We start from the raw sequence: 27541 nt of genomic DNA, 5'->3' as shown, positions 1-27541 counted from the left end.
ATCACCTAAAAAGAGAAAGACGATTGTGTTGTAGAGGAAAGTTCACAGGCTTTGAAGTTAAATGTGGATTTAGTAGTAGCAAAGCTACCTATTAATTCTATTTAGCAAGTTACTGTTCCTTGAATCTATTTCACCACTGGTAAAAATGGGGATATCTATTTCATGGGGCCATAATTATAGTTCATTACATACTGCCTTCCCATAGTAGGCCTTTGAAAATGTTTTATTTCATTCAAGGTGAGTAAAAATAAGTGGTTTAAAAAAAGGTGAAAGTTAACCTCAGCAACATTTTCAGAAAACTGCTATGAAGCAATGTAGCTAGGCAGGAATTATGCTTAATTGGGATGTCAGCAGCTTAGCACCTGGTGTCCTAAATCTTCCAGTTTCATTCTTTATGACCCCTATAGTTCTTTCCATTTTGGACCACTGAAATAAACCAGGCCTGGAGAACTCAAACGTGAATGTGCCTCTGCCACATTTAATGGATTTACAATCTATTCAAGAAATCAGGTAAACATAATTTCTGAATAATTAAGTAAAATAAAGACAGCGAAATGAATTGGGTGCTAGTTAACTCTGATGGAAATCTTATGAAGGAGACTATGCTTCATGATCCCCCAGCTTCACAGAAGAAAAAAAAAGCAGATTCCCCGATGTACAGTCACAGTGGGATACCCACAGTAGGAAAAAACACAAGTGTAAGTCTGCCATTTTCATGAATTCAAGATAAATTCTGGCATATAGTCAGTGCTCAAATTTTTCAAAATTAATTTTGAATCTTCATCACCCGGGCCAGTGCACCACCAGAACTCCAATTTTAGTACCCGTCTTTCTATGTCAGTCTCATTTTTAAAACTTTGACCTACAAAAAAGAAAAAAAAAAATCTCACCAAATCAAAAGAGAGGAAGTGCTAAGCAAATACAGGAACCAAAAATGGTTATAGAGGCTGCTTCATGCTGTCTCGTTCAGTTCCTTTGCGGTCCTCTTCTTCAGCACATGCCAAAGCAGTTCCTCACAACCTGTGGGACCAGAGCATCTTTGGTGTGTGACAATGGAAGAGTTGGGTGAGTGAGGAGCTTCTTGGAGGAGAAACTCTGAGAGAATAAAGACTTACTTGGCTGCCATCTCCATGTGTGGTGGGGTGTGCTAATAGCTAGACGGAGGGTAGTGCTGGAAGATTTCATTTTCACTTCTCTCCTGACCTCAGCCCAAACAAGAATGAAGCATAAGGAACTACTATTGTTTGGGGGAAATACGGGTTCACTGTTTTCAGTGGCACAAAAGGCGGAGAGTTTGGTGGTAACCACAGAGTAAACTCCGTACAAATACTTTTGGATTGAATTGTAATTGAAGTTGTCATTTTGTTATGAACATTTGCCCCTTGGGGGCTAGTGGAGATTGTAGGGTGATCACACAGTTGGCAACTGCAGAGATGATTTGAGGAGAAAAAGAAAGAAAAGGGTGTTATGAGGAGAAGAAATAGTACAAGAATGAGGGATTCACAAAGGTTGAAGGAAGGCCAGGGTGGTTTCATTTGCTCCAAGATCTAGTATTAAATCAAGAAAACAGCACTATAACTCCAGTGATTTTGTTGCTAGGCTATTTATTCAGAGGAACTCTGAAAGAACAGATTACTATGGCCTGCAAATATGATACCACTTTCCATTCCAAAGCAGTTAAAACCAGCAGTGAAACTATTGGCCACATTGCTCGAGAGAGATCCCTGATTTCAAAATTTGGAGTAATGAAAGGTTTGTCATTCTTGGGACTTGTTCTATATCTTTTGCCAACTTTTGTTGCTGGCTACCATGCTAACACTGAGTCACTAACCCAATTTCCAAGCTGTATTAATTCCACAGTGTCCTCGGTTTTGGTATATTTGAGGTATATCAAAAGTGTAAATAACAATGACAAAAAAGCGTATCTAGCATATTGTCCTTTTAAAAAATTGTTTCGAGTATAATTTGAGAGCTGGAGGAATACCGGAAGGAAGGCAAATTACAAGAGGAAAGAAGAAAAGGTGGTGTTTGATAAATACGTATTGAACTGTTTTGGAGGTAAAGTCTGTTTTGATACTTGGGGTAGAATATATTTTGGACTCTGGGGAGAATCCAAATTCTTATCCTGTGTGAGGGCCGGGGAATTACACATTCCTACCTGAGATCCACTAGAGTCCAGCTCTGCTTTTTTGTTTTAGGGATTCCTAATGGTTTTCATGTAGGTAATTCAAAAAGGAACTAATACTTATTCAGTGACTTAAGCTAAAATTAGACATTTTTACATATGTTAATCAAGTTAGTGTCTGACGCAATCCTCTAAAATGGGTATGATCCACTTTTTTTTTTTTCTCAAATGAGAAAACTAAGGAAAGCAAAATAACTAGTTAAACGTCACTCTCAGGACCACCTGACACAACGGAGTAAGCTACAAGGTATTTTCATTTTAGAAGTGTGTTGGCTCAGGTGCTCCGGATGACAGAATAAGATGATAGATAGATAGATAGATAGATAGATAGATAGATAGATAGATAGATAGATAGATAGATAGATGATAGATAGATAGATAGATAGATGATAGATAGATAGATAGATAGATAGATAGATAGATAGATAGATAGATAGATATTTACACAGTTTCGCATTTCCTGAGCAGGATGAATGGTAGAGAAATCTGGTCCAGAAATGTAGAAAGTACCAAGCAGCCTGGAAGGTCACACATTTCCATAGATGATTTGGGTGACTAAACCTCAACTACTTTTTCAAATTGTCATCAGCCCACTTAGGGTGAGTCTCTCTTCCTGCTGTGAAGAAACAGGGTGGAGGACAGGCCGATATTTCTTCTCTGCTTCATTACAAGGGCATGCTAGATAAGGGGAAACCAGGAGCAGACTCTGCTCTAAATGGGATCATTACAATCCACTGAAACCCCCAAGAGACCTCACCTTACTCCTTTCACATTAATACTGATAATTATTTGATCTCCACAGATGAAGGGCTGTAGAGAAGGATTGTAGACATTTCAGGCTAGTATCCCCCCCAACCAGTCACCCTATTATTTGTCATACTGAAATTAGTCATTTTCAAATTACGGAATCTGGCAAAAGGCAAGATAATGTTGGGGTGTTGAGGATATGTGTACTCAAGAAACAGGAAGAGAAAGGCCTGTTAACTCATGACCCAGATGGGAGAGTTCCAGTATCTTCGACTAGCAGGTGCTTCTAAGGGCAACCTTCTACTCTTAGCAGTAAGCTTTGTTTCTCTTGCAGAGGGTCTCCCCTCTCTCCTGATCTTTATTATAAATCCCTTTTTATTTTGAATCCAAGAGGATCAATGACTTCGGGTTGGAGCAAAATTTAGAAAATAGAAAAGAAAGGGGATACATCTTAACAGAAAGATATAGACTAAAAATTTTGAAGTCAGAATTTTGGCATTCAGTCTGGCTAGAAAAGTTGTGAGGAAAGAAGTTTTACTTTCTACCTTATTTTTTCTTTTAAAAACCTTTTATTATAGAAAATTTAAAAATATAAAAAAGTAAAGAAAATAATTTAATGAAATCTGATGTACTCATCATCAACAAGCTTAAACAATCGAATCTTGGCAATCTTATTTCATTTATACACCCACCCATTCCTTTAATTCCTATATTATTTTAAAGCAATTTCAGACATTATATAATTTCATCTGTAAATATTTCAGCATAATCTCTAAAATAAATATATATACTTACACAAATAATTATAATACCATCATCACACCCACAAAATCCTTAATAGTAATTCCTCAATATCATGAAATATAATTATCACACCTAAAATATTAACAGAAACTACTTAATATTAGGTTGCTGCAAAATTAATTGCGGTTTTTGCAGTCATTTTTAACTTTTTAAACCACAATTACTTTTCCACCAATCTAATATTATCAAATATCCTTATCACATGTAAAATGAATTAATAGTATTTACTTAATATTATTGAATATCCAGTCAGTGTTTAATATTCCTGGTTGTTTCTTTTTTTTTGTTTGCTTGTTTAGTTGAGGTTTAGTTATAAGTCTCTAACATCTTCTTTAATCTATTGGTTCTCCTCCCCCATCTCTTTTTTCCATTACAACGTATTTGTCGAAGGGTAATTTGTCTTGAAGAATTTAGCTCAGTTTGCTTATCTCTAAAATGGTGCATAAAATTCAATATTTTTTGTGAGATGGATGATTTAGAAAGATCTGTAGAAGATTTTATTTGTAAGAAATGATTAGACCTTTTCTTATGCCATTAAGAAATATCTGTCTCTCCGATATCTGAAATAAATGAAAATCTGTGTTTTTCATGACGTGTAAAGTTCATTTTCCTCATTTGAGGACTTCAGAGTTAGGCAGATCCTTAGAAATAATATAATCCAGTGCTTTGCAAACTTTTAAAAACTACAACCTGTGGTAAGAAATCCCCTAATGGGTTTTAACCCACAATTTGAAAAATACTGCTGTAATATAATTGCTTCATTACGTAGATGAGGAAACAGCTTCAGAGAAGAACATGTCATGCCCAGAGGACCCAGAGAATCCACGTGAGAATGGGGACTGGAATTTCTGACTTGAAGTTAGTGCAGGGCCTGGGAGCCAGATAGCCAGTTTCTGCATTCAACAGCCGTATGACCTCAAACAATTTATTTGGCCCTTTCTCGATCTACAGAATAAGAATAATAATATCACCTGCCTCAAAGACTTAGGATGAGCAAATTAAACATATAAATTCCTGACCATAGTGCCTGATGTGTTAATTTTATTAGTTATTATTAATTTCACCATAACAGAAAGGTAATAATGTAATACTTGTAAAGTCCATTGGTCTTTCCCAAGAAAATACAGGAGAAGCAATCTCAACAATTTGGATTGCAACATCTTGCTTAATTTTGTAACATCTGTTTTTTCCCCATCTCCTTTTCTCCCCACACCCTAAAAGACAGACCACTCATCTTTGCTTTGATAATTTTGTTATGTGCTTGGAATACAAGAAAAAAAATCATCAGGCTTAAGAATAAATGTTACTGTCCTGGTATATTTTGAAAAGCTGTAATATAATTGCCTATATTTTTCTGAAAGAAAAAATATGTAATATTTATTTTTTTCCTCATTGGGGATTTTTATGGGTAATCCACCCCCAAATGAATGATAAAAATTAATATCTTTTGTTGTTTTCAGTTTATATACCACATATCATTGAAATCCTATGGTTCTCTACTTTTTCTGTCTGACTTATTTCACTTAGCGTTATAATCTCAAGATCCATCCATGTTGTCACAAATGGTCCTATTTCATCTTTTCTTACCGCCGAATAGTATTCCATTGTGTATATATACCACAACTTCTTTATCCATTCATCTATCAAAGGACATTTTGGTTGTACAAAAACTCATAGGCACAGACAATACTTTAGTGGTTACCAGAAGGTAAGAGGGGAGGGGAGTGGTAAATGAGGGTAAAGGGGATCAAACATATGGTGATGGAAGGAGAATTGACTCTGGGTGGTGAACACACAATAGGATTTATAGATGATGTAATACAGAATTGTACACCTGAAATCTATGTAACTTTACTAACAATTGTCACCCCAATAAACTTTAATTAAAAAAATTAATATCTTGCAATAAAAGAAGTCAAATTATCAAGTGAGCATATGAAACAGAATGCAACCTTAGAAAATAAGGAACAGGTCACAGTGTTTGAGTAAGGGGAAGATGTTTGAAAATAGCCTTTCTGCAAGAGAAGAGGGAGATGAATGGAGGCACAGTGGGGCTATTTAAGGGGAAAATTATTCCAGAAGACTTACACATTCTATATCATGATTCTTTTGTGTCTTGTGATATAGATGCTTTATTGGAGGAACTGGAATGCTCCACCCTCCAGGACAGCAGTGAATACTCCAGCCCAGCTCCTCTCCCCGTGGGTCAGTGTTCCAGAAAGGAGAGCAACTGTGCTGAGACCCTTTCCATTCAGGATGACACAAGCCCTTTGCCGGTAACTTTTGATCTACTGAAGTGCTTTTAACATAGATGTTTGCATGCATTTATGACAATGAATTGTAGCTCACAAAAAATGATGTGAAAGGACAATCATATAGCCAAGAAAGAAGCACAACAAAAATCCCGCAGTGATCACTTAAAGGTGGTTGTTTTGGAAAGGGGAGGAGACTTAAGAAAATCATCTTAGAAAAATAAGCCTTTGAGAACTATTTTTTTTTTTCTAATGAGGGCATAGTAATAGAGTATTCCCTAATTCACTTGGGATATTCTGATCTCACTGCCAATAAGGCCAGAGATCACCTGGGCAAGGCCAGGTGGCAGCTCAGACAAGTCTTTTTGGGGTAACATGTTAGGGTCACCACTTTCCAAGTCTTCTTTGCTGCCTAATGTATTAAGAAATTCAATTATTAGTATACCCAGCGATGAGGAAGCTCTAGGAAACCAACACAAACAAACTAAACTCAGAAAAGAGGATGTATGAAAACACCAGAAATCCAACGTATTAATTTCTGGTTAGAGTTAAAATCACCAAGTAGAACAGATGCTAGTTATTTGCTGACATATGTATCCCATTTCTATGGATAAGTCTACTTTATAATTAGAAGGTTGCTTGCTAAGAATGAAATTAGTATAAGAGGAATGCTCTTCATATCTGGTGTTTTTGAACTATGAGATTCTGAGTCTTCCTTATACACTAGTACATGAAATCACCAGCGATACAGACCTGAAATTTGAACCCAGGGGCAGATTCCCCCTTTAATGTTCTTCTCTTCAACTACACAGAGTTTTAAGGAGGCACATTTATCTCTCTACTTAGCAAGCCATTGTCTTGGTTCTCGCTGCTGGATTGTAGCCATAAGCCCCTAACTGGTCTGCTACCCATGCTCCCCTTTAATTTATTCTCAAAATAGCAGACAGGGTGATCCTGTAAAACTTAGATCATATCATTTTTCTAGTCAGAAATCCACAATGAGTTCCCATCTCATTTAGAGTAAAAATCACAGTCTTTACACTGACCTTAGTAGGGTGTCCATTTGTCTTGGTTCATTTGAAACTAAGAACCCTTGGTTTATGCTGGTTTTCTTGATATCCATTTATTGGCTTTGCCTTTTACCCCAGATTTTCCATCTTTTTACAAAGTTTTCTTATTAGCATTTATATTAAAGTAAACCAGCGTGGGTTAATAGACTTCTATGAGGTTCTTCTGTCTTCTTTCATGGTCTCATCTAGTAGTGTATAAAACACACATACGGTGAACAGAGTTCTTACTTTATTATGATTAAATCCAAAAGATGATTAATGATAACTCATCTCTCTTGTCCTGATCTTGTTCAGACAAAAACCTAAGTGACAGCACCCTTTCAAGAATAATATGTAAGGTGCTGAGTGTTAAAGCTAAGAGCTCAAGCACAGCCATCAGGGCTAGCAAATTCCTCTGGTCTTAGGTGGTGGCAGGAAAACTTTTACCCCTGCTGGCCACTTGGTATACCACCACTCATGCCCTGCTACGTTCCCTGTGGTGACCTTTGAGATGCCCGGATCCTCCTCAAGGTCAGAAAGAAAAATGGTAAACTGTGGCTTAATGTCACACAAATTCTGTTTGGGAAACCGAGACTAAGCAGTCTTGACACACAGTGTGGTGTAACCTAAATGTTTACGTTGAAGCAGTTTTGTCATTAATAGTATATGTAAAGTTATAACTATTTGTTTTATTATTTGGCGATGCTTTTTAAATTTTGCAGTAAATGCTTTTAGCAGCATTTGGCTCAAAACCAAAACCAAAACTACACATTTAATTGTCTCAAGAAAGTTGACGATGAATGTGTAATTTGCACAAAATATTTGTCGATATTTACTGTCCACTATGGAGGCAAGTAGAGATATCACTGTGACTTTGAAAAGCAGAAGACACAGACATGGTAAAGAGACATCATCATCTACTTCAAATGTTAATACTAAATTTAAGAAGAATGTGTCTGGAGATGATGACTAAACATGTGTTTTTTCGGGAGGTGCGTTTACAGGTCCTTGTGAAGCATACCTTTCCATTCTGGTCAAATGACTTCTAAATTAATTTTGCTCATTTTCAATTCCTGCTTTTCTTGTGCTTGGAAGTAAAGTGAACTGGTGATGATTAATGAGTTGATTCCCTTTGCAAACCATCAAATAAGGTCAGATTTATATCACTGACCTTTTATGTCCTCAGAGGCCTCAGTTAGAGAATGTGTTAATTCCAAAATGGTTTCGTTTTTTCACCCAGTTCAAAGGAATAAAAAGAAAGTATTTAGAAGTTCATTCTTCTGTCAAAAATGAAACATCTGATGTTATTAATGCCATTGTAAATTTAGTTGAAAAGTTCAACAATGAAGATGAAATGTTTTTGGGGTGACTGATAATAGGAATACAGCTTTTGATGGAGCACAGCATTGTGGTAAAAACAATGTTCTTACATGCTGAAAAATCTGTGCAACAGAAATGTGGTTGGAATTCGTGACGTACACAAAATTCATGAGTTCATTCAAACAAGTTGCAGTATTCTACCAGTCAAAATAGAAAATGCAATTGTCCAAAATTATAAATATTATATATATATAATATTTAAAATATATAAAATCAAAGTATATATATATACATATATATATATTTTAGTATAAACACACACACACGTATGTGTGTGTATATATACTCATCTATAAAACTTTTTATGACAGAAGCTGATGTTGAATCCCAAAACATTTCAGCATGGTTGTATGTATTTTCTCTCTGTAATGCCTGTCATCAATTGGATTTTAGAAATGCCTGAGGCTTTGAGAAACCTCTTTGTAAAGCAACCTAAATTTAGTTCACATTCTGTGCAAAAATCAGTTGGAAATATTTAATCAAATTATTCAATGAATGTAGCATGAAATTTCAGCTTTTGAAGCTTTTAACAAGTTGCAATTACGTAAAACAAAGCTTGCAAAAAGGCAGAAGTTCAAGTTTGTGGCCTACAAAAGCCAGGGAGGAATTGAACAGACCAAAAGATGAGAGCTCAAATGGTTTAATTACCTAATCTGAAAATCGTGCTTTGGAAAAATCCTGACTTTGACAGAGCTTCTAATTTTAATTGGATAAATTTATATCCTCCACCAGAATGGGATGAAACTGTGAAGGCCTGTGATTTTGCAGTACCTACATGTGATGAAATGTTAAAAAGGATCACACGTAGAGACAACTTAAGAGCTCTGTCTTGTAAAAGCATTCTTGAAGAAAGGGGCTTTGAATGTAGGTAGATATACAGCACCTGTGAAAGTACTAGGGCTGACATATTTACACATTTTAATATAAAAAATAGAACTGAGAATATCCTTTATTTAGCAGAATTGTCTCTGAACTAATAGGCTCATCAGCATCTAGTGAGGGAGTACTTTCTCAATTAAAAATATGATGGCATACAGAGAAGCATCAATTTAAAGTCTCAGCAATTTCAAATACATTAATCATGAAATGCAGCTTTGCAGAAAATCGCCATTTTATAAAAATATGAAAATAAAAAGGATCATATTAACAAAAGACATTTTCAGAAAAATTTCTACATCACAACGTTAGAGACAACAATGGCTAAGTAACCAATTAAGGTATGTGAACCTATATCAAGAATAATTTACTTGTGCTACTTTAAAATGCTCAAGTAATCAATATAAAACAATTTTTAAAAATCTTCGCTTTAATGTTCATAGCTATGTGTCATTTAAAAATATTCTAGAAAATCTTATTTTGAAATTAAGTTTTCGATAGAATTATTTTGTAGTTCCACCAACACAATAACACCAAATTTTTGGTTAATAAATACACATTTTTGAAAGTACATAATATTAATTATGTCTAGTAGCCTCTTTCATTCTCAAAAGTATTCCCAGTTTGAACAAAAAATTATATGATCTCCCTACTTGTATGATCTGGCCCCTTTTACTTTTTGCCCCCGTATCACAAGTTCCCTCTGCTCAGGTCACACCGGCCTCCTTTCTGTCCACAGATGCTCCAGTTTGTTCTCCCTGCTGTTCCTTCTACCTGGGCCAGGCCAGGTTACCCCTGATATCTACAAACTTTTCTCACCTCCTATCAGTCTTTGCTCAAACTTTTCTCACCTCCTATCAGTCTTTGCTCAAGAGTCCCCTTCTCAGTGAGTCTTTCTCCCATCAATATATATATATAATTGCCATCTCCCCTATTTCCTATCTCCTACCCCTTGATTAATTTTACATATCAATTATTTTTTTTACATATTAATTTGTATGTTTGATCCAGGGTGGACCATTTTTGTTCATTTGTTTTGATTTGTTTTCTTTTTTGACTGGTACATCTCCAGCCCTGGCACATGACAGGTACTCAATAAATATTTGTTCAAAGTATAAATGAGTTGCTGGTCAACTACCCTTTAGAGTCACACATTATTTCTTTTAGTATGTTAAGTTTAATCATGTTACAGTCTTCCCCTTGACAACATCCTGTCTAGTTAAAGGGGCTCTGACTCATTTTATGTGTTTGACTCATTTTATGTGTTTTATGGTTTCTATCTGAGTACTTCTCTAGTGGAGTGCTTTGAGGACAGGGACAGGGCACTGTCATTGGTGCACATAAAAACCACTCTGCTTGGAATTTGGCCTTTCTCTGTGGGATGGCTGGTATTCCTCAGCCTTGTGAAAGGAGATCTCAGAGATATGCTAGTTATCAGTGCCCTGATAGAGAAAGCTGAAAACATCCACTAATTCTGGATGTAGATAAGCGCCAACATTCTCCTAACAGAAATTCATTCTTTGCTCTTCTCTGTCACGCTGTCTTAGGTGCAGCTCATGTATACGACCAACATCCAGGAGCCAAATGTCTACAGGTACATTTTTAAATTAAATACTTTAAAAATTAAAATTATTAGATGACTGTTATCAATCTGTGTTTGGACAATAATTTGCTTACATCTCCTACTACCCTCCTCCTCTTTCCATAGTCTTTGAGCCGAGGTGGAATTCTGCCAAGCTGACATGGCAATTTTCCAAGGTGCCTGGTTTCTAGATGGGTGTCCAGGCTGATGGGCTCTGCTATTTACTTCACCACCTGAAAAAATGTAAATAGTTCGAATCATCACAGATGTTTTGGCCTGGCTATTCCCAGTCACGAAAGAGAACACCGAAAGAAATTTCAGCAAGAGGTTAACAAAATCAGAGCTAGGATCAGGGTTGAACTAAGACAATGGGTCTCCAGGGCAGACTAATGAACGTATACTTCTTCTTTCCATATTTGCTAAAAATTTATTTAGAGGGTGGAAGGATTTCCTTTTAACAAAAGTTACCTATTGAAACAGATCCATTTACTAAACCATTTCTACTGGCTAAAGCATAATTGACAGTCTGAAAAAATAAAAAAGCCACTTTCCTTGTTCTCTCTTCAGTTGTAGCTTGCAATTTAAAAAATCAGACAACTTTCTGGGAAACAAAGGGCTTAAAATGTGGATAGTAAATGCTCGTGCTTGGTAAAGAGTGCTACAGCACACCTCATTTGGTTTCCGAATTGCAGCCAATAGTGCTCACACGACACCAAAATAAGGGAAGGACCTGTGCTATCGAGAAGTCTTTTTATAACTTCTCACTTGAGGACACGTTCTACTTTGATGGGAGCGATGCCAATTTATTAATATGCTTGCTAGTTAATTCCAGTCCCAGGAAGTGGCCTGGTGGGCATGCCCCCTAGACCTCCCTGTCTACCCCCTTGTAAAAAAGCAAAACAACAACAGCAAAACAGTGCCTGGTACACAATAGGCTCACAGTAAATATTTGGCTTTTTACATCCAGGAAACCAAGACTTTAATAGAAACACTAATGAACATATGAACATATAAGATGAAAACCAGCCCAACCAATAGCCATTTTCCTGTGTATCTGTCATTTGATCAATTGATGGTACAACGATGCTAACTTATTGATACCTTCCTCCATAGTAAGAGTCTTTGATCTATTTACTATCAGACCCATTTCTCCCTCTTCTCTTGCTCTGCCCTGTATTCCCGGGGGCCTGGCTGGCCCCTGTAGGTGGCGTTTTCCAGCCTCCAGAGGCAATTGTCTTCTCACTGGCTTCAGCCCACGGGAAGCATGGTGGAGAGACTGGAGGGTGAAAGGCAGGGAAATTTAAGGCATCTTCTCCCCAAACCCCACTCTCTCCACAGTGTCTCTGTTAGCAGTTGTATTTCCTTTATGGCTTCAGTTGGAGCAAAACAGGTCCTGCTGTGGTGGCAGCTTATGCCTGTTGACCTGGGACCCTGGACTCTGGTAACTTTGTCCCTTGGCTTTGTCCCTTTGCCCTAATGGCTTCCCGCTGTCGCTAATCTTTGGGTTCCCTCAGTGTCTTCTGTTTGCTTTTTAGCTTTTTGCTGTTTGCTCCCATTTCCTGTGTAATCAAATTTTTGGATTAAATTCCTTCTGTTCACTCCCAGTATTTGTATATTTTCCTGAGTGGACTTTGACTGATACACTTCCCATTGCTGAATGATGCTTGGGGTGTAGACCTTTGTGGGAGAGTGATACAAAATACAGGTGATCTAGTAAATATGTAATAGACCAATACAAATCCCCAAGGCTGGTATAATTCAGAGCAGACAAGTCTGGCACATACAGATAGAGCATGAGACTCCGAAACGAGACTCCTGCATTCTGTGTTCACCATTTTCTCCGGTTTGCTTAATGAAGCAAACATTGCTTTGGACCTTGAAAGTATATTCAATACCAATTGTGAATATAACAACGTAATAATATTTCTAGTGTTGTCATGTATTAGTAGTAGTATGACCAATAATTTAGGAATGTACTTTTTACAAGCACAACAATTAATTTTAGTAAGAATAGAGAGAAGCAATAAAAAATATCGCAAAAGAATGAATGGGAGAAAAAAATCCAGCACAATGAAGCCCTCTCACTTGCGAAGTCTGAGTTCTTTTAAACACATCTCTTGTGATTTGTATTATTAAAATCTCTGAGTAATGACATTGTTGCTGGTGGCATAGCAGACCCACCTTTACCACGTTCAAGAAGTGACAGGACAAATCACAGGAGCTCTGACTTGAGGTTCCTTTCTTCAGGAAATTTCCTATGGTGATGTAATCATCAACTCTTCAAGAGCTCTCATTTCTTAGTTAGAATGTTATGTTGTTGACTCAAATACTATTAGGGTATCATGACAATGATTTTCTTCCCTTTATATAGTGCACTAGGAGTCTAGTTAAAAAACAGTGAGAATTCTCTGAGTAAACACAGTACGTCCCAACTGTGAGCTGGACAGGCTTTCAGAATTATACAAACCCACATGAAAAACTCATCCTACGCTGGGGCACCGGGCACAAGAATGTGCTCACAGTCCAGCTGCCTTTTGTGCGTCCAAAACACAGGCCTGTGGCAGCAATCACTAAGGATTCTGACTGAAGAGAGTTGTGAGGGGGCGCTCCTCTACACTTCCCTGGGAACCTCCCAGGACTGAGGCAATCACTTGTCTACCTGCCATTGTTCCCAGATTAAAAAAATAAAATATTTTACATCTGGCAAGAGGCCATGTTGTACCTAAAAGACAAAGTCTTTTATCCCAAGAGGGGAAGAGTTCCACTTTCCTCCTCCATTTTCCTTGTTGTTAGATAAGCAAACATAAGTAAGTCAGTAGTGGGACATGTTGTACTCAAGAGAAAGTCCTTTTTTTCTTCAGAGAGGAGATAGCCATTTTTCTTCTACTTGTTTCCTGGTTGGTAATTACATAAAAATAAGTAGTAAATTTATGCTTTCACTTTTGAAAATATATTTAGTGAAAGACTCAGAATATTTGGTTTTATTTATGGCAGAAAGAGAGAGAGAGAGAGAGAGAGAGAGAGAGAGAGAAATTGGTGGGTTGTTAGCTGAGCTCTCAGGGTTAATGTTGATCACAAACATTACTTGAGTTAGTTGCCTGTATGATCCAGTTTTTCCACTTCTCAAAATTTACTCTATGGAAATAATCAAATGTGGGTGCAAATGTTTATTTAGCAGTGTTGATGATAACAGCAAAAATCAGAAACAACGTAGTTGTCTAATAGTAAATGATTGGTTTAATAAACCATGGTACATTATATATTTGAAAACTAGCCTTTAAGCACCATTTTGGAAGACAGTTTAGCATGGTGACAGAGAACATAAACTTTGCAGTCTGCACACCTAAACTCTGTTATTTACCAGCTTTATTATGTAGAGTAAAGTTTTTAACCTTCTCTAAATTGCAGTTTTTTCTTCTGGGAGTGACAACAGTTCGATTTTAAGGTTGTTATGAGGATTTTAAGAGGACATGTAAAACCCTTCACAGAGGGCCTAGCTCAGTGTAGACACGCAAAAAACGTTAGCTGTTAGGGTTGCAAAGGACAGATCAGGATGTGCATAAGGATATGGGGAAATGTTCACTTTAAAACATGAAAAAATATCATCCTAATTTTCTAAAATTATAAACAATCATAGACGATTGTACAGCTATATGTCAACAGGCCTAGAGTAATTAATTGCCTCTCAAAAGGAAGATTATGTGTGGTTCAAATGTTTTCTTGATATTCCTCGGCAGTTTTAAATTTTTCTACACCTATCAATTTTGTGTTTAAGAAGCATTTGTATGTAGGAATCACAGCACTGTGACCATATTAATGTAGTTTACTGAAGGTTGTTGATAGAATCATGTGACTATGATTGTGTGTATATTCATATTGACTCGTGAATGTGAATATATTCATATTGACATGTGTGTGTAACTTAAATACACATGAGAATGGCAAGACTGATGCTCCATCTGCCACCCCCGCTACCTCATCTGTTGGCCATGTATGTTAGCTCTTTTCTAATATAGATGACCTTTGTTTTGAAAATATAACTTAACATACACAATTATTTTATAAATTCATGTATATAAAAAGTCAAAGAAGTACCTTCTGCTCAATATTGCTGTGAACCTAAAACTGCTCTAAAAGTAATCTTAGAAAAGGCAAAGAATTCGGAAATATGCAGGGTAAAAAGCGAGGCCACTTCCCTTGGAGTCTTGCTTCCACCACCTAATTGCCAGTTGCATAGCTAACTACTTTCAGGTATGTCTCCTCACACACCTTTGTGTATGCATATTCACACTGACGTATATGTGCTTAAAATTACAGAAGTGGAAGGATTTTTCATATTGTCCTGGGCTTTGCTTTTTTAAGTTAACAATGTATCTTAGAAGTCTCTCTTAGTTCATTTAAATCTATGTTTGCATTCTTTTGAGCAGCTGCATGGTATTCTGTAGCATGGATGAACCACACTTTATTTGACTATATCTCCATTTAGTTTAGTTTTAATTTGCTCATAAAAACTGTACTATTTTGTGTTTTAAGGAACGTCATTGTAATTACACGTCCAATTTTCTACAGGATAGAGCCTTGGAAGTGAAATTGGTATAAGGCTCACAAATTTCTTATAGACATATTTTATCAGTTATGGAGTTTTTCTTCTTTTCTTTGATCTTCAACAACAGGAATGGTGGTTGAATTTGTTTTCCATTGCTTTTCAGCACCCATCAACATGTTTATAAAGTTTTCTCTTACTTGTTACTATAATGCATTATATTAATCCTTTTCATAATGCTAACCCATCCTTGGCTGACTGGTATAAACTCTATCTAACTACGGTATTTTTAACACATTTCTGCTGTTTTTATTTAAGTCTCTCTCCCAGCTGTGAGTTTTCCAACTCTGTAGGAAAATAGCTGGCCCATGGACCTTGCTTTGTCAATGACTGTTCTATACTCTTATTTATTTTTTGTCTTTCACCTGACAATAACTGAGAGAAGATATGATATTTTATAATTTAAAAAGAATGCTATTAAAATAAAAAAATACATATTGGGCTATGGTCTTAAAGTTCTTTTCAGAGGCTACTTTGCACCTGGCTGTTGGGGGAGAATGGCTTGCCAGCTACATGTCCAGTGCTTTTCTTCATGCACTTGAGAACAGTTTTTGAGATGGCCAGAGGGAGAGAGAGCGATATATACCTTTAGTCTTGTACATATATTGTAAAATACTGTCTGTCTCTAGTTTTACTCACATTTAAGCGGTTAAGAGTTAAATCTGAATTTTCTGGTATTCTATTTATTTGAGTTTTGATGTTTTACCATGTGTATGTTTTGTTTTGTTTTGTTTTGTTTTGTTTTTCTCTCTGTAGTGAGGTTCAAGAGCCGAAGGAATCACCACCACCTCCTAAAACCTCAGTAGCCGCTCAGTTGGATGAGCTCATGGCCCACCTGTGTGAAATGCAGGCCAAGGTGAGCATGGTCCCTGTGATGAAGCCTGCAGGGTTTATCTGTTTGGGACCCAGCTCCACATCGCCCCTTTAGCAACACTTCTAAGCTGTCATTCATTTTCCTAGACTACATTTAATTCAACGGATGAACCCAACTTGGTGTGATGCATTATCTGGACACAAAAGATAATGTGACCCAGGCTCTGATCTCCAGGAGCTTGGAGTACTTGGTAAATTAAGGCATAAGCCTCTGTAATGTTTATAGAGTAAAAGACAGGTGGGCTTATCAAAATATGTGGAGCAAACATAGGAATGTAGAGAGGTCAAGGAGATTTTGTCAGAGGTGGGCCTGGGGTGTGGGATGGACTCTGAAGGATGGAAATGGTTTGGACGCAAAGAGATGAGAGAGGAGGTCCTTTAGTTGGGGTGAGCCCTGAAGGTATTGAAGGTATCAGCATCTAAGGTGAAGTGTGGCAGGACTGTCAAGGAGACCTACCTGAGCAGGGTAGAATAGAGTTGGGCCCAAGCTGGGGCAGAGTAAGGGAGATCAAAGTGTGGCTTTGACAGTAGGAAGGATGAGGAGTCTTAAACCCCATATTGAAATGAAATCCAGCTCCTTGTGGCCTCCAGAGTGTGAGTGGCAAGTTCACATAGCAGCAGGAAATGGAAATCAGATAAAGGGGCTTAAGAATTTGTCAAGGGAACTATCATCCAGAATTCTTAAAGTAGGGAATCCAACCCAATTGATTGGAAGCTATGATATGAACACGTGAAGTGACTATGAAATCATTTCAAAGCAGTATATAAAAAATGTGTGTGGGGAGGGTAAGGACCTTATCTTTGTGTCTCATCTTTGGACACCCAATGCCCAGCACAATTCCTAACACATTGTGAATAATATGTACTTATTAGGAGGACAAATGAATAAACATCAGAAACAAGTTTTTTTTTTAATGTCTGCCATTAAGTGCATTCCTCATTCTCTCTATATCTGGAAATGCTAGAAAAAAATCTACATTAGGAGTTTTAATAGTGTGGTGCTTTCTAATTGATTTAGCATGTGGCTTGGCTTATTTACATTTTAAAAATATCTGTCTACTTTTTGAATATGCCATACATTCATACTGTACAAAACTCCAAAAGAATCATTTCCTTATCAGCTCTGTCTCCAGTCATCCAGTTCTGCCCCCTAGAGGTAGTCAAGTATTTCCTCTTTCTTACATATCTATTCAGAAGTGCTCTGGAATATACTAATACAAGCAAATAGGTAACAGCTGTAAATGTAGATGTAGCTACAGATATATTATTGTGTTTTTATTAGTTACTTGTATTTTTTATTAGTTATTTCTTGTACTTATTATTGGTCACCCCCCACCCCAGGCCTTTTGGACATTAACTTTTTGAACACTAATGTTTTTCAACATTAATTAAAATTATATAATAGACGAGGAAGGAAATCTGTCAGATGATAAAAGTTTCTTGAAGGGAAATGAGCATTTGAATTAATGAGATAAGGTGAGGTTATTCCTGGCTGTAAAGTAGGATAAATAGAGGCCTGAAGTCAGACTGTAACAGATCCCATTCGGGAGACTGCATGGAGCCTGACCAGCCTTAAACAATGGAAGATTTTACTGAGTGATAAAAGATGAGATTGAGAAGGTACAGTGAGGGCAGTGGATGGGAGACTTTGAACGTCTGTAAGATATGTGCAAATTTGATGCCGGAAGCAACGGACAGCCATTGTAGTTTTCTGATCAGGAAGTATTAGATAGAGGGTAGCAGTAGCCCAGTTGGAAAGGAGTTGAGAGAGACGGAATCAGGACATTAGCTGATGACGGATAAGTTGGGCATCCTTTTTTGTAATTTGAGATTTTTCCTTTGAATGTTTTATAATAACTATTTTGGAATTTTGCTTAAATAACTCAATCCATCAGCTTGTCTTTTTTCTTGCCAGACATTGTTTTATTGAATCTAAGATGACAATAGAAACCCAATTTCTCTGCTGACATTTTCTATCTGTCATTCTCTTTGCTGAGCTTTTTCTTAGCCATCAGCAAGTCTTATCTGGCATCTTCTCACTACCTTCTCCACTAACACTGGTCCAATTCATTATTTTTGGTTTGAGCTGTTAATAATAGTCTCCCACCTAACTAGTGCCTCTAATTCCATTCTATAGTTAATTCTTCATTTAGCTACCACAGGGATCTTATAAATCAAACTCTTTTACTCTCATGCCTGAAACCCTCCGATGGTTCTATCACCCTTGGAATAAAAACCCAGGCTTTTACCATGAGATTAAAAATATGATCGTTGTGATCTTTGCTTCGCTCCATTATCTTCTCCAGCCACAGTCATTCTCACTCCCTCTGCTCTAGCCTCACTGACCTTTCCTTCCTCTGGGCTTCCCTTTCCTCTGGAATGCTTTCCCGCAAATATCAATATTTCTGTGTCCCTAAGTACATCACTCAAATATCACATCCTTGCAGCTCTTTCTCTGATCACATTCATCTAAATCAGTTCTTCCTCACCATCCCACCTTCTGTCTTGATATATAATTTATATTCTATTTCTACTTGGCATTACATCATATATTTATTTGTTTAATTGTTTATTGTCTATCACCCAGAGAATGTAAACTTCATGTGCCTAGAGCAGTGATTGGCACAAACGAGGTGCTCAATAAACATTACAGAATAAATGCATAAAAAGATTGTTGACCTGTGGTCATCATAAGGGGCATCTTTATTCATTCAATTTCCTATGGTCAGAAAAGATTTACAAATGAAGAAAGATTAGTCTGATTTCATTCAGCCTGGGGATCTTAAAATGAAAAAGAGATTAAAGCATTTTTATTGGTATTACAATTTTGGATTCTCCATGCTTTGGAGGAAAGTTCAGGAAAGACGAAAGGGTCAGTCATCAAAGGCCTCCCTTTCCTCTGGAATGCTTTCCCACAGATATCAATATTTCTGTGTCCCTAAGTACATCACTCAAATATCTGCTTACATGAGCTTATAGGATCGTACAGAAGATGCCAATGAGGATAAATGTTCATGAGGTTGACTCTCTTCATGGTTCCGTCCTTGGTACCAGGTCACAGTGAAAGCAGATGCCAGCAAGAAGCACGTGCCAGACAAGCAGGATGACAAAGCCTCCCTGGACTCAATGCTGGGGGGTTTGGAGCAGGAACTGCAGGACCTTGGAATTGCCACAGTGCCCAAGGGCCATTGTGCTTCTTGCCAGAAACCGATTGCTGGAAAGGTGGGACGGACCAGGATGTTGGTCCTACAACCATCTATGTCTGTGTCTGCATCTCTCACGGTGCCACCAAGATTGCTTGCTCTCCTTATATTCTAAGATGTTTTCCTAATAGTTAATAACTACTGATCACTTACGGTGCTCCAGACACTGAGCCAAGTGCTTTACAAGTATTCCTTCATTTAATGGTCACCTTACTCCTTTGAGGGAGACTCTATGATTGTCCCCATTGTAAAGATGAAGAAACTGAGGGCTCAGGGGACATTAGCTGAGAGACCCAAGGTCTAGGAAAAGGCAGAGCTAAGATTTGAACCCAGGAGAGTCTGACTCTCAATTGTGAGAGCTTAACCATTTTTCGGTACTGCCTTTCCTGAGAGAAACTTTCTCACTGTTCGCTCTGTTCAAACATTTCCAGTATGAATTGATTTAATACAGTTTTCAGCTGTGCTCAGCTCCAAATCCTGGCCACAGACTCCTGCTCTGCGTCATCCTTCTCTAAAGCCATAAAAAAGGCTATGAGACCTGACTGTGTGGGAGGTGAGGTGAGATGTTCAGACCAGAGGAATAAAGACTGTCATGTGGCCTTTTCCTCCTCCAGGGAGCCCTTCCATGCCAAGGCTGTAGTTATGTCTTGTCTGTTTCTACCGTGCTCTATTTTGTTTCTGCCACCCTCTGGGGCAGTAAGGTGGTAACAAACACTTACAGGCTTTTATCAACATGAGCAGTCAGAAAAGTGGCACCTTGTCCTATCCATAGGGCAGACAACAGACGGCACAGGCAGAACCTAGGTGTCGGCCTGTGTTGTGTGACTCCAAAGGGTGTCATTTACGTGGAGTGCTATGTGGACAGTGCCCTCCAGAGCTGTGCAACCTGGAGGCCCTAGAGCCCCTACAGGGCTCCCATGCCAGGCCTTGTTTCATCCTCCAGGTGATCCATGCACTAGGGCAGGCATGGCATCCAGAGCACTTCGTCTGCAGTCACTGCAAAGAAGAGATTGGCTCCAGGCCCTTCTTTGAGCGGAGTGGCTTGGCCTACTGCCCCAAGGACTACCACCATCTTTTTTCTCCACGCTGCGCTTACTGCGCTGCTCCCATCCTGGACGTAAGTAAATCCCCCTCCCCCTGCTTTCCTGTAGCTTGTACTCATTCATTTAGAACCAGGGTCATGTTTCACTGCTCTGCAGCATTCTAATATCTCTGTGTGTGTTCTTTTTCCAGAAAGTGCTTACGGCAATGAACCAAACCTGGCACCCAGAGCACTTCTTCTGCTCTCACTGTGGAGAGGTGTTTGGTGAAGAAGGTATGACTGGGGGGAACCTCCATCTGCCTTTCTGGATCTGCCGTGGTGGTCCAGGTTCCTGCCACTGCCATCCAAATGCCTGTTTCAGTACTGGATGCCATCCCTCCCTATCTTTTCCCAACATTTATAAATTTTGTTTAAATTGAATTTTTTAACCAAAGAAATATGAATGCATAATTTTAAAACTGAAACATTACTTCAAGGGTAATATTGAAAAAAGTCGGTCCCCTACTTCTCCTTTCTCCACCCCAAATCTACTTCTCCTCTCCTAATTTTTTGAGCTTTCTCTTCTGTTATTTACTTGTGTTTTAAATAATATATTACTACAGATTTATTTTTCCCCTAATTTTAATCGTTATGTATTTACTTTCTACCAGGGAAGATAAGGATTTAGAAATGTTATTACTATCCCACTTTACCCCCAATATTTTTCCCCTTCCCCATTCTCTCAATATATAATTATATTTCTAACTGTTATTTACTTAATCCCCACTACAACTTTGTGAGAGTAATTTTATTCCACATTTTACCTAGTTACAGATGAAAACACTGAACCTCAGGGAAGTAAAGTGATTTTCTTAACGTCATACAACTGGAAAGTCAAAGAGTTGGAATTTAAATTCCAGTTTTGTTTCTGCAAGTTCTATGTTTATTTTCCTACAACATCATAACTGCCCCTTGATGGAGTCTCAATTCCTCTTCTGTTGTTGGATCTTTTTACTTTCTTGGCACCAACATAATACACTGTATTTGAAGACAGAGCCAGATCCAGTAGCACTGACATAGTCCACTAGCAAAGTGCTTTGTAGTAATTTGCTTGTTCACTGAAGCTTGTTCAATGCTTTTCACAAATCATTAGGTCTTTCATTTCCCGATTACACTTTAGTTAAACAGCATTTTTCATTGAGATTTAATCTAAAGCATATTGAAATGTGTCATGGTAAATTTATATTGTATTGGTAGTCATAAAGTCTGAGAGTTAGTTGTGTAGAACAACCAGCAAGCGAACACTGCCCAGGGTTGATTAGGACCTGGAAGTTGCCTGAGAACAGAGCAACAGAATACAGGCATATTTCAAGACACATAAGTTAGATACAAGAGAAAAAGATCCTACCCATAGGGTGACCAGGAAGCACCATGAAGGTAGCTAGTTCTCACTGTTCTTGACTTGGGCCCTTTCTAAACACCCAAGGCTGATTGGGTGACTTATGACTTTACATAAATATGATGCCACACCTAAGAGATATTTCTTTAGACAACTGGTAAAAAGGCTATTTATTAATCAGAAGCTCCTCCTGGGTAGTATTTTTGTTTATATCCTCTGCTTTGTGTAAATGGGTCTCCTACCATATGGTTAGTCCATTCATCAGGTGGTATCCTGCCTGACCCACCCACACCTCACATAGCCACACACAGAGTTTCTATAATGACAGCTTAACCAGTAAGCCTCCTGGGAAATTAAATTCATCTGCATTTTTGTTTCAGTTCAGGGAATTCCTCTTTAAGGTTCAAGTTTCTAAGCACACAGGCCTTAGTATCAGGTCCTCAGTGCCTACGTCTCTCTTTTTAATTGTTCATTATGGAGCCCATGCCGGTGTTCCCTCATTTCCCCTGTGGCTAAGAGCCTCAGCAGAGTATCAACTCCCTCCCTCTCGCTGTGGCAATTTTAATTGTTAGTGTTTCTCATCCATCCTCCAGAGGTAATTGGCCCCAGAGAGAGCCTCTAGGAAAGTAAGTTCTGAAACTTTCTCAATTTATTGGGTACTGAATGCAGGGGTATCACAGAAAGTTTGGCTGACTGCTTTTGATTCCTCTCCTGAGACTCACCTGAGTTCAAACAGAGGCTGTTATTTCTCTGCTGTTTCATTCTTGGGACTGGCTACCTTGCAAGTGCCTGGATGAGGGTCATTCCTAGGTCAGTTGGCATGTCTTACAGTTTTCCCAGGTAACACCCACTTATAGGCAAGCTCAGTTTTAGGTCATTTGCATCACTTGAGGACTTGTCAGAAATGCAAATTCTCAGGCTCCATCCCAGACCTCCTGAATCAGAAACTGTGGGGGTGGGGTCCAGCCTGCGGTCTGCATATTGACAAGTTTTCCAGGTGACAGACACATACAAATGTTAGAGAAATAAATACTGTGTCACACAAAAGCAAGAAAGATTGTTGTGTGTATTGGTTTTTCTTAAACAGTAGGCCTTTCTGCGGTCAGTTGCATTTGGTTAGACTCTAGACATTCTTTGATAAAGTGAAAAAAGTGAGCCCTTCTGTATCTCAGGGGTTTGGAAGAACACAGGGCAGCTTATAAAAATTATTAGTGTAGATTCTTAAATCTATAGGCCTCAGAAGTCAGTTAAACTGTCTACTTTTCCAAGACAGCATAGTTGAAAAAGGCAAGGCATATCCAATAGTGACCAGAGATCATGGAAAAACTACAGCTACCTGATTTGGGTCCCAACTCCCTGGCTGCTCCTATTACCGTTTTTTTGTTGTTGGTGTTGTTGTTTTGTTTTTAATCTGGCTGCCACTATCAAAGTGGATGTCTAGAAATAATGTTCTTGGGTGAGCTGCTTTCCAATGCACTGTGCATGCTTTGTTTACATGCTATTTTAGTGAGGCACAGGTATTTACAAAGCTATTGAGTTATGATATTTGGGCTCAGCTGATAACTACCAGATCCCACAGAGAGGTCAGGTCAGGATGCATTTAAATTAGGGATGTAACATCCAAGTTAGGTTGTGACTTTAGGCCTAGATTTGAATCTCAGCTCTTCCACTGACTGGTTGGTTAGATGTAATTTTTCTGAGCTTTCCTTTTCTCACTTGTAAAATGGGAGGGTTGTTGTGAAGAATCTAATTTCAGTTTGTACATGTTCTAGCTAATCTTTGAGTGAGACTCTAGACGACCTATTTTTGGAGCTGATGGTCCGTTTTTGCTATTGTAATATTGTTCATATGACTACTCATCACTAAATATTTCTTGAGCAACTACTATCTATGTGTCAGGTACTATTTTAGGTACTAGGGAGACAGTGACAAAAAAACAAAGTTCCTGCCCTCATGGAGCATGTGTTCTAGTGTGAGAGACAGACAAAAATTAAACTAGCCAACTAACTAACTAACTAAAGAGAGAGAGAGAGACAGAGGGAGAGAAAGAGAGAGAATTATAGGGTGCTATTTGAGACAGTTTTTTCAGTGGACAAAGTGTAGAGTCCTTTTTTGTTTTAAAGAAAAATAAATCATAAGTTCATACTGATATTTCAAATTTAAGTGTAAGATTACATGTTTTTTCTTTACTTGTTTTATTTTGTACTTGTGTCTTTTTTTGCACTCAAAATCTTGCTTACCAAAGACATTACTATCATTAATTATTTTATTATAAATCTACCTATAATACTTTCAAAAAAAGCAATATAAACCTTGCAAATAACAAGATTATTGAAAACAGTTTAAGATTTCTTTGTAGTTCTTTTTGTGTTTAGATTATATCCAGTAAGACTGTACAGTTAAAATGCTATCTGTTAAAGGTACTGGAATGAATTATTGCCTTTCTTTGGTAAGATTACGAATTTGATATACAGTTAATTTGTTTCAACTTAATTTAATTTTTTAGGAATTAAATTTTTTCTGGTTTTTTTTTTCTTTCTAATTTTAAAAACCAATAATTGAAACAGTATATTTATTTAGGGGCTCTTTGTATTCACTATTTTTCTTGAAATATAATTGGCAAATGTTTTCCTCAGTTTGTCCTTTCTCTTGGCTTTACTTGTGGTGGTTTTTGGTCATGCATAAGTCATTCACATCTATTTTTAATGCAGCTAAATTTATTAACCTTTAACTTGCTTTTGAAATTTGAGCCATTTTATGACATTTTTTTTTCATTCCCTAATAAAGAGGAATCCATTTTTAATTCAAGTTATTTGTATAGTTTAAATTATTGTATTTGTATCTTGTATCCATTTGGAAATTATTATTTAATAGTGCTTTATTTTTCAATATTAGGCACTTTTCTCCAGGTGCTGTGTTAGATACTGGAGATATAATGTGACAAGACCAACTATATCTAGTTTCTCTCAGAGCTAATGTTCCAGTGAGGGAAGACAGAACACAGAGATGTTTTCAGATAATGGTAAATACTATAAAACAATTAAAAAGATGAAGTGATAGATAGGGCTGAAGAGATGCCTCTCTGATAAGAAGATTTTTGAGCTGATTTCTGAACTACAAGATGAGGCTAGCCATATCAAGGCTTGGGGCAGAACTGTACAGGCCAACAGAATACTTTGTGCTAAGGCGTGGAGGAGGAATAGACCTTGACACTGTTAAATGCTCGCTATGAACAATATGAAAACACTTTACCTGCTTTATCCATGTATTTCTTATAACAAACCTTTGAGGTATCTATTACTAATCCATTTTGAATATGAAGACCCTGAGTTTGAGAGAGTTTAAACCATTGTGCTCTTTGCAGCCTCCACCTTGACTTAAGATCTCAAATGGCAACAGTGAACTCTTGATTTTCTCTCTCCAGGCTTTCACGAGAAGGACAAGAAGCCATATTGCCGAAAGGATTTCTTAGCCATGTTTTCACCCAAGTGTGGTGGCTGTAACCGCCCGGTGTTGGAAAACTACCTTTCAGCCATGGACACTGTCTGGCACCCAGAGTGCTTTGTCTGTGGGGTCTGTATACTCACATATCTTTCGGACTTAGGGAAAACAAGGGGTCCTCCTGTGGGAGTGGCAGAACTGCAACTGCTAAAAGGGTTCACAGCTCGGGATGAGGAATTGATGTGGGCTTCTAGGGGAGACATCAACCACAGCATCCAGTGCAGGCATTTTCTTGTCTGTTTTGCAAGTGGGCGATATTCTAGCCTCCATTTGGCAAGGACCTGAGTGAATTCCTGCAACTGGCAGGTAACTGGCGGGAGTTCCAAAGCTGAGAGTTTTACCTTGCTAATGTTTTACTTCCTGACGTCTGCATTCCTTTTCTTTCTCTCACCACCCCCAGGACTGCTTCAGCAGCTTCTCTACTGGCTCCTTCTTTGAACTGGATGGACGTCCATTTTGTGAGCTCCATTACCATCAACGCCAAGGCAATTTATGCCACGGATGCGGGCAGCCCATCACCGGCCGCTGCATCAGTGCCATGGGCCACAAGTTCCATCCTGAGCACTTCGTATGTGCTTTCTGCCTGACACAGTTGTCAAAGGGAATCTTCAGGGAACAGAATGACAAGACCTATTGTCAACCCTGCTTCAATAAGCTCTTCCTACAGTAATCTCAGCTGAACCTACAGCCTCTTCAGATTCCCAATAAATTTTAAACCAAGAGAGGAAAGAGTACATTTGTTGTTACTGACCTTCTGCTTAATAGGCTTATAGAGAAAGTAAAGTTGAAGAACAAATAGGGGACCTTCCAGATGTTGTGTGCCTAGGCTTGTCTTAAGTTTTAGAGTTTTCATCTTATTTTTTTAAATGGGTACTTGGATTTAGATCTAGGTCCTGCTTTCTAGTGCCTCTGCAGATGTATTTTGCACATGCACGCATTTATTTCACAACTGGTTTTCTCAGATTTCTTCATTTTCACCCCTCTGATGGCCCTGCTCACATCTTCTTTCCTTTCCCATCATAACTGGGCCTTTTCAAGCTTCCCATACTTCCCTGTGACTCGCTTTCCCCCAAGCACTGCTGGGACTTTATCCTTGCTGTCGAGAATCACGGCACCACTCTTAAGCTCCTGGCATCTCCCTTTACAGTATTTCTCTCTTTCAAGAGGAAGTAGATTTTAACTGGACAACTTTGAGTACTGACATATTGATAAAAAAGTGACTTGTGTTTTAATGGCTCAATGTCATATTAGTTTGGTAGATAAACTTTGTACTTTTCATGTCAATATACTAGGCACTACGTGCAATTAAATTTTTACCAATCACGTTTACTTCCATTACAATAAGCACTTTTTTTAATCAAAAAAAAATTAGAAGGAGGGATTCTTATTCACTAACTTTTCTATTAATTTGAGAAGTTATTCACTTACTCATAATATTCAAAAGTTATTCATAATATTCATTTTATTTTATTTTGCATTTAGATAAATGAATTATCTTGAAAGATGGCAAAGCTTCCTAAAATTGTTTTCATCACTTTGTTTACCTAAGGAGAAAAACTAGATCTCCGCTAGGCACTTGAAAATTCATATTAACATATGTATGCTTATCTCTGAACTCACAAAATTGTATGTATTAAATATGTCCAGTCTTCTTGTATATCAATTATATTTCAATAAAGCTGTTTTAAAAATGAAAACACATCTTCCTCAACTTCACACTTGTCTCATGAAAACAAACAAGTTGGCTATTCTTAGAGCATCTCTGAGGAAAAATACTATAAAAGATCATTTGACCATTCTCTAGTTTGGACTAGGAAATCCAAGCTCCAAATAAAAATATCCAGTTAATTATTTGTTCCTCTGCAAAATATTAAAGTTGTAGAGAAGCTAGTCAGGTTATTAAAGAATCTGACTTTCTCATGCCCTATCTTACGTAAGCTTTAGAAGGAGTCATCCTTCCTCAAAAGAGATAGTAAAATCTGTACTGTATTGTTCTTACCATGGTCTTAAAGATACTGTATGATTATTTGTTTAAAAAAACAGATTAAATTACTGAGGAAATCTCC

At 37.8% G+C, this 27541-nt stretch overlaps 1 protein-coding gene across 1 annotated transcript; it reads left to right on the top strand.

The window, feature by feature from the left end:
* Positions 1–915: 915 nt before the first annotated feature.
* Positions 916–27166, top strand: LPXN (leupaxin). Its single transcript, XM_019718898.2, has 9 exons — positions 916–1065; positions 5864–6012; positions 10841–10887; positions 16235–16334; positions 19406–19573; positions 20498–20671; positions 20788–20869; positions 25399–25547; positions 25876–27166. The coding sequence occupies exons 1-9, from the start codon at positions 1053–1055 to the stop codon at positions 26143–26145; spliced, it is 1152 nt and encodes a 383-aa protein (XP_019574457.2). The 5' UTR covers positions 916–1052; the 3' UTR covers positions 26146–27166.
* The last annotated feature ends 375 nt before the right edge of the window (positions 27167–27541 follow it).

Source organism: Rhinolophus sinicus, linkage group LG06 (genome assembly GCF_036562045.2).
Source record: "Rhinolophus sinicus isolate RSC01 linkage group LG06, ASM3656204v1, whole genome shotgun sequence".
NCBI lineage: Eukaryota > Metazoa > Chordata > Mammalia > Chiroptera > Rhinolophidae > Rhinolophus > Rhinolophus sinicus.
The sequence above is the reverse complement of the archived record's forward strand: the minus strand, read 5'-3'. Positions and strand labels throughout refer to the sequence as shown.

Coding starts and splice junctions, on each gene's coding strand:
- LPXN (XM_019718898.2), top strand. Junction 10,888..16,234: donor CAGGAGCCAAATGTCTACAG/GTACATTTTTAA, acceptor TTCTCTCTGTAG/TGAGGTTCAAGAGCCGAAGG. Junction 25,548..25,875: donor CAGAGTGCTTTGTCTGTGGG/GTCTGTATACTC, acceptor CACCACCCCCAG/GACTGCTTCAGCAGCTTCTC.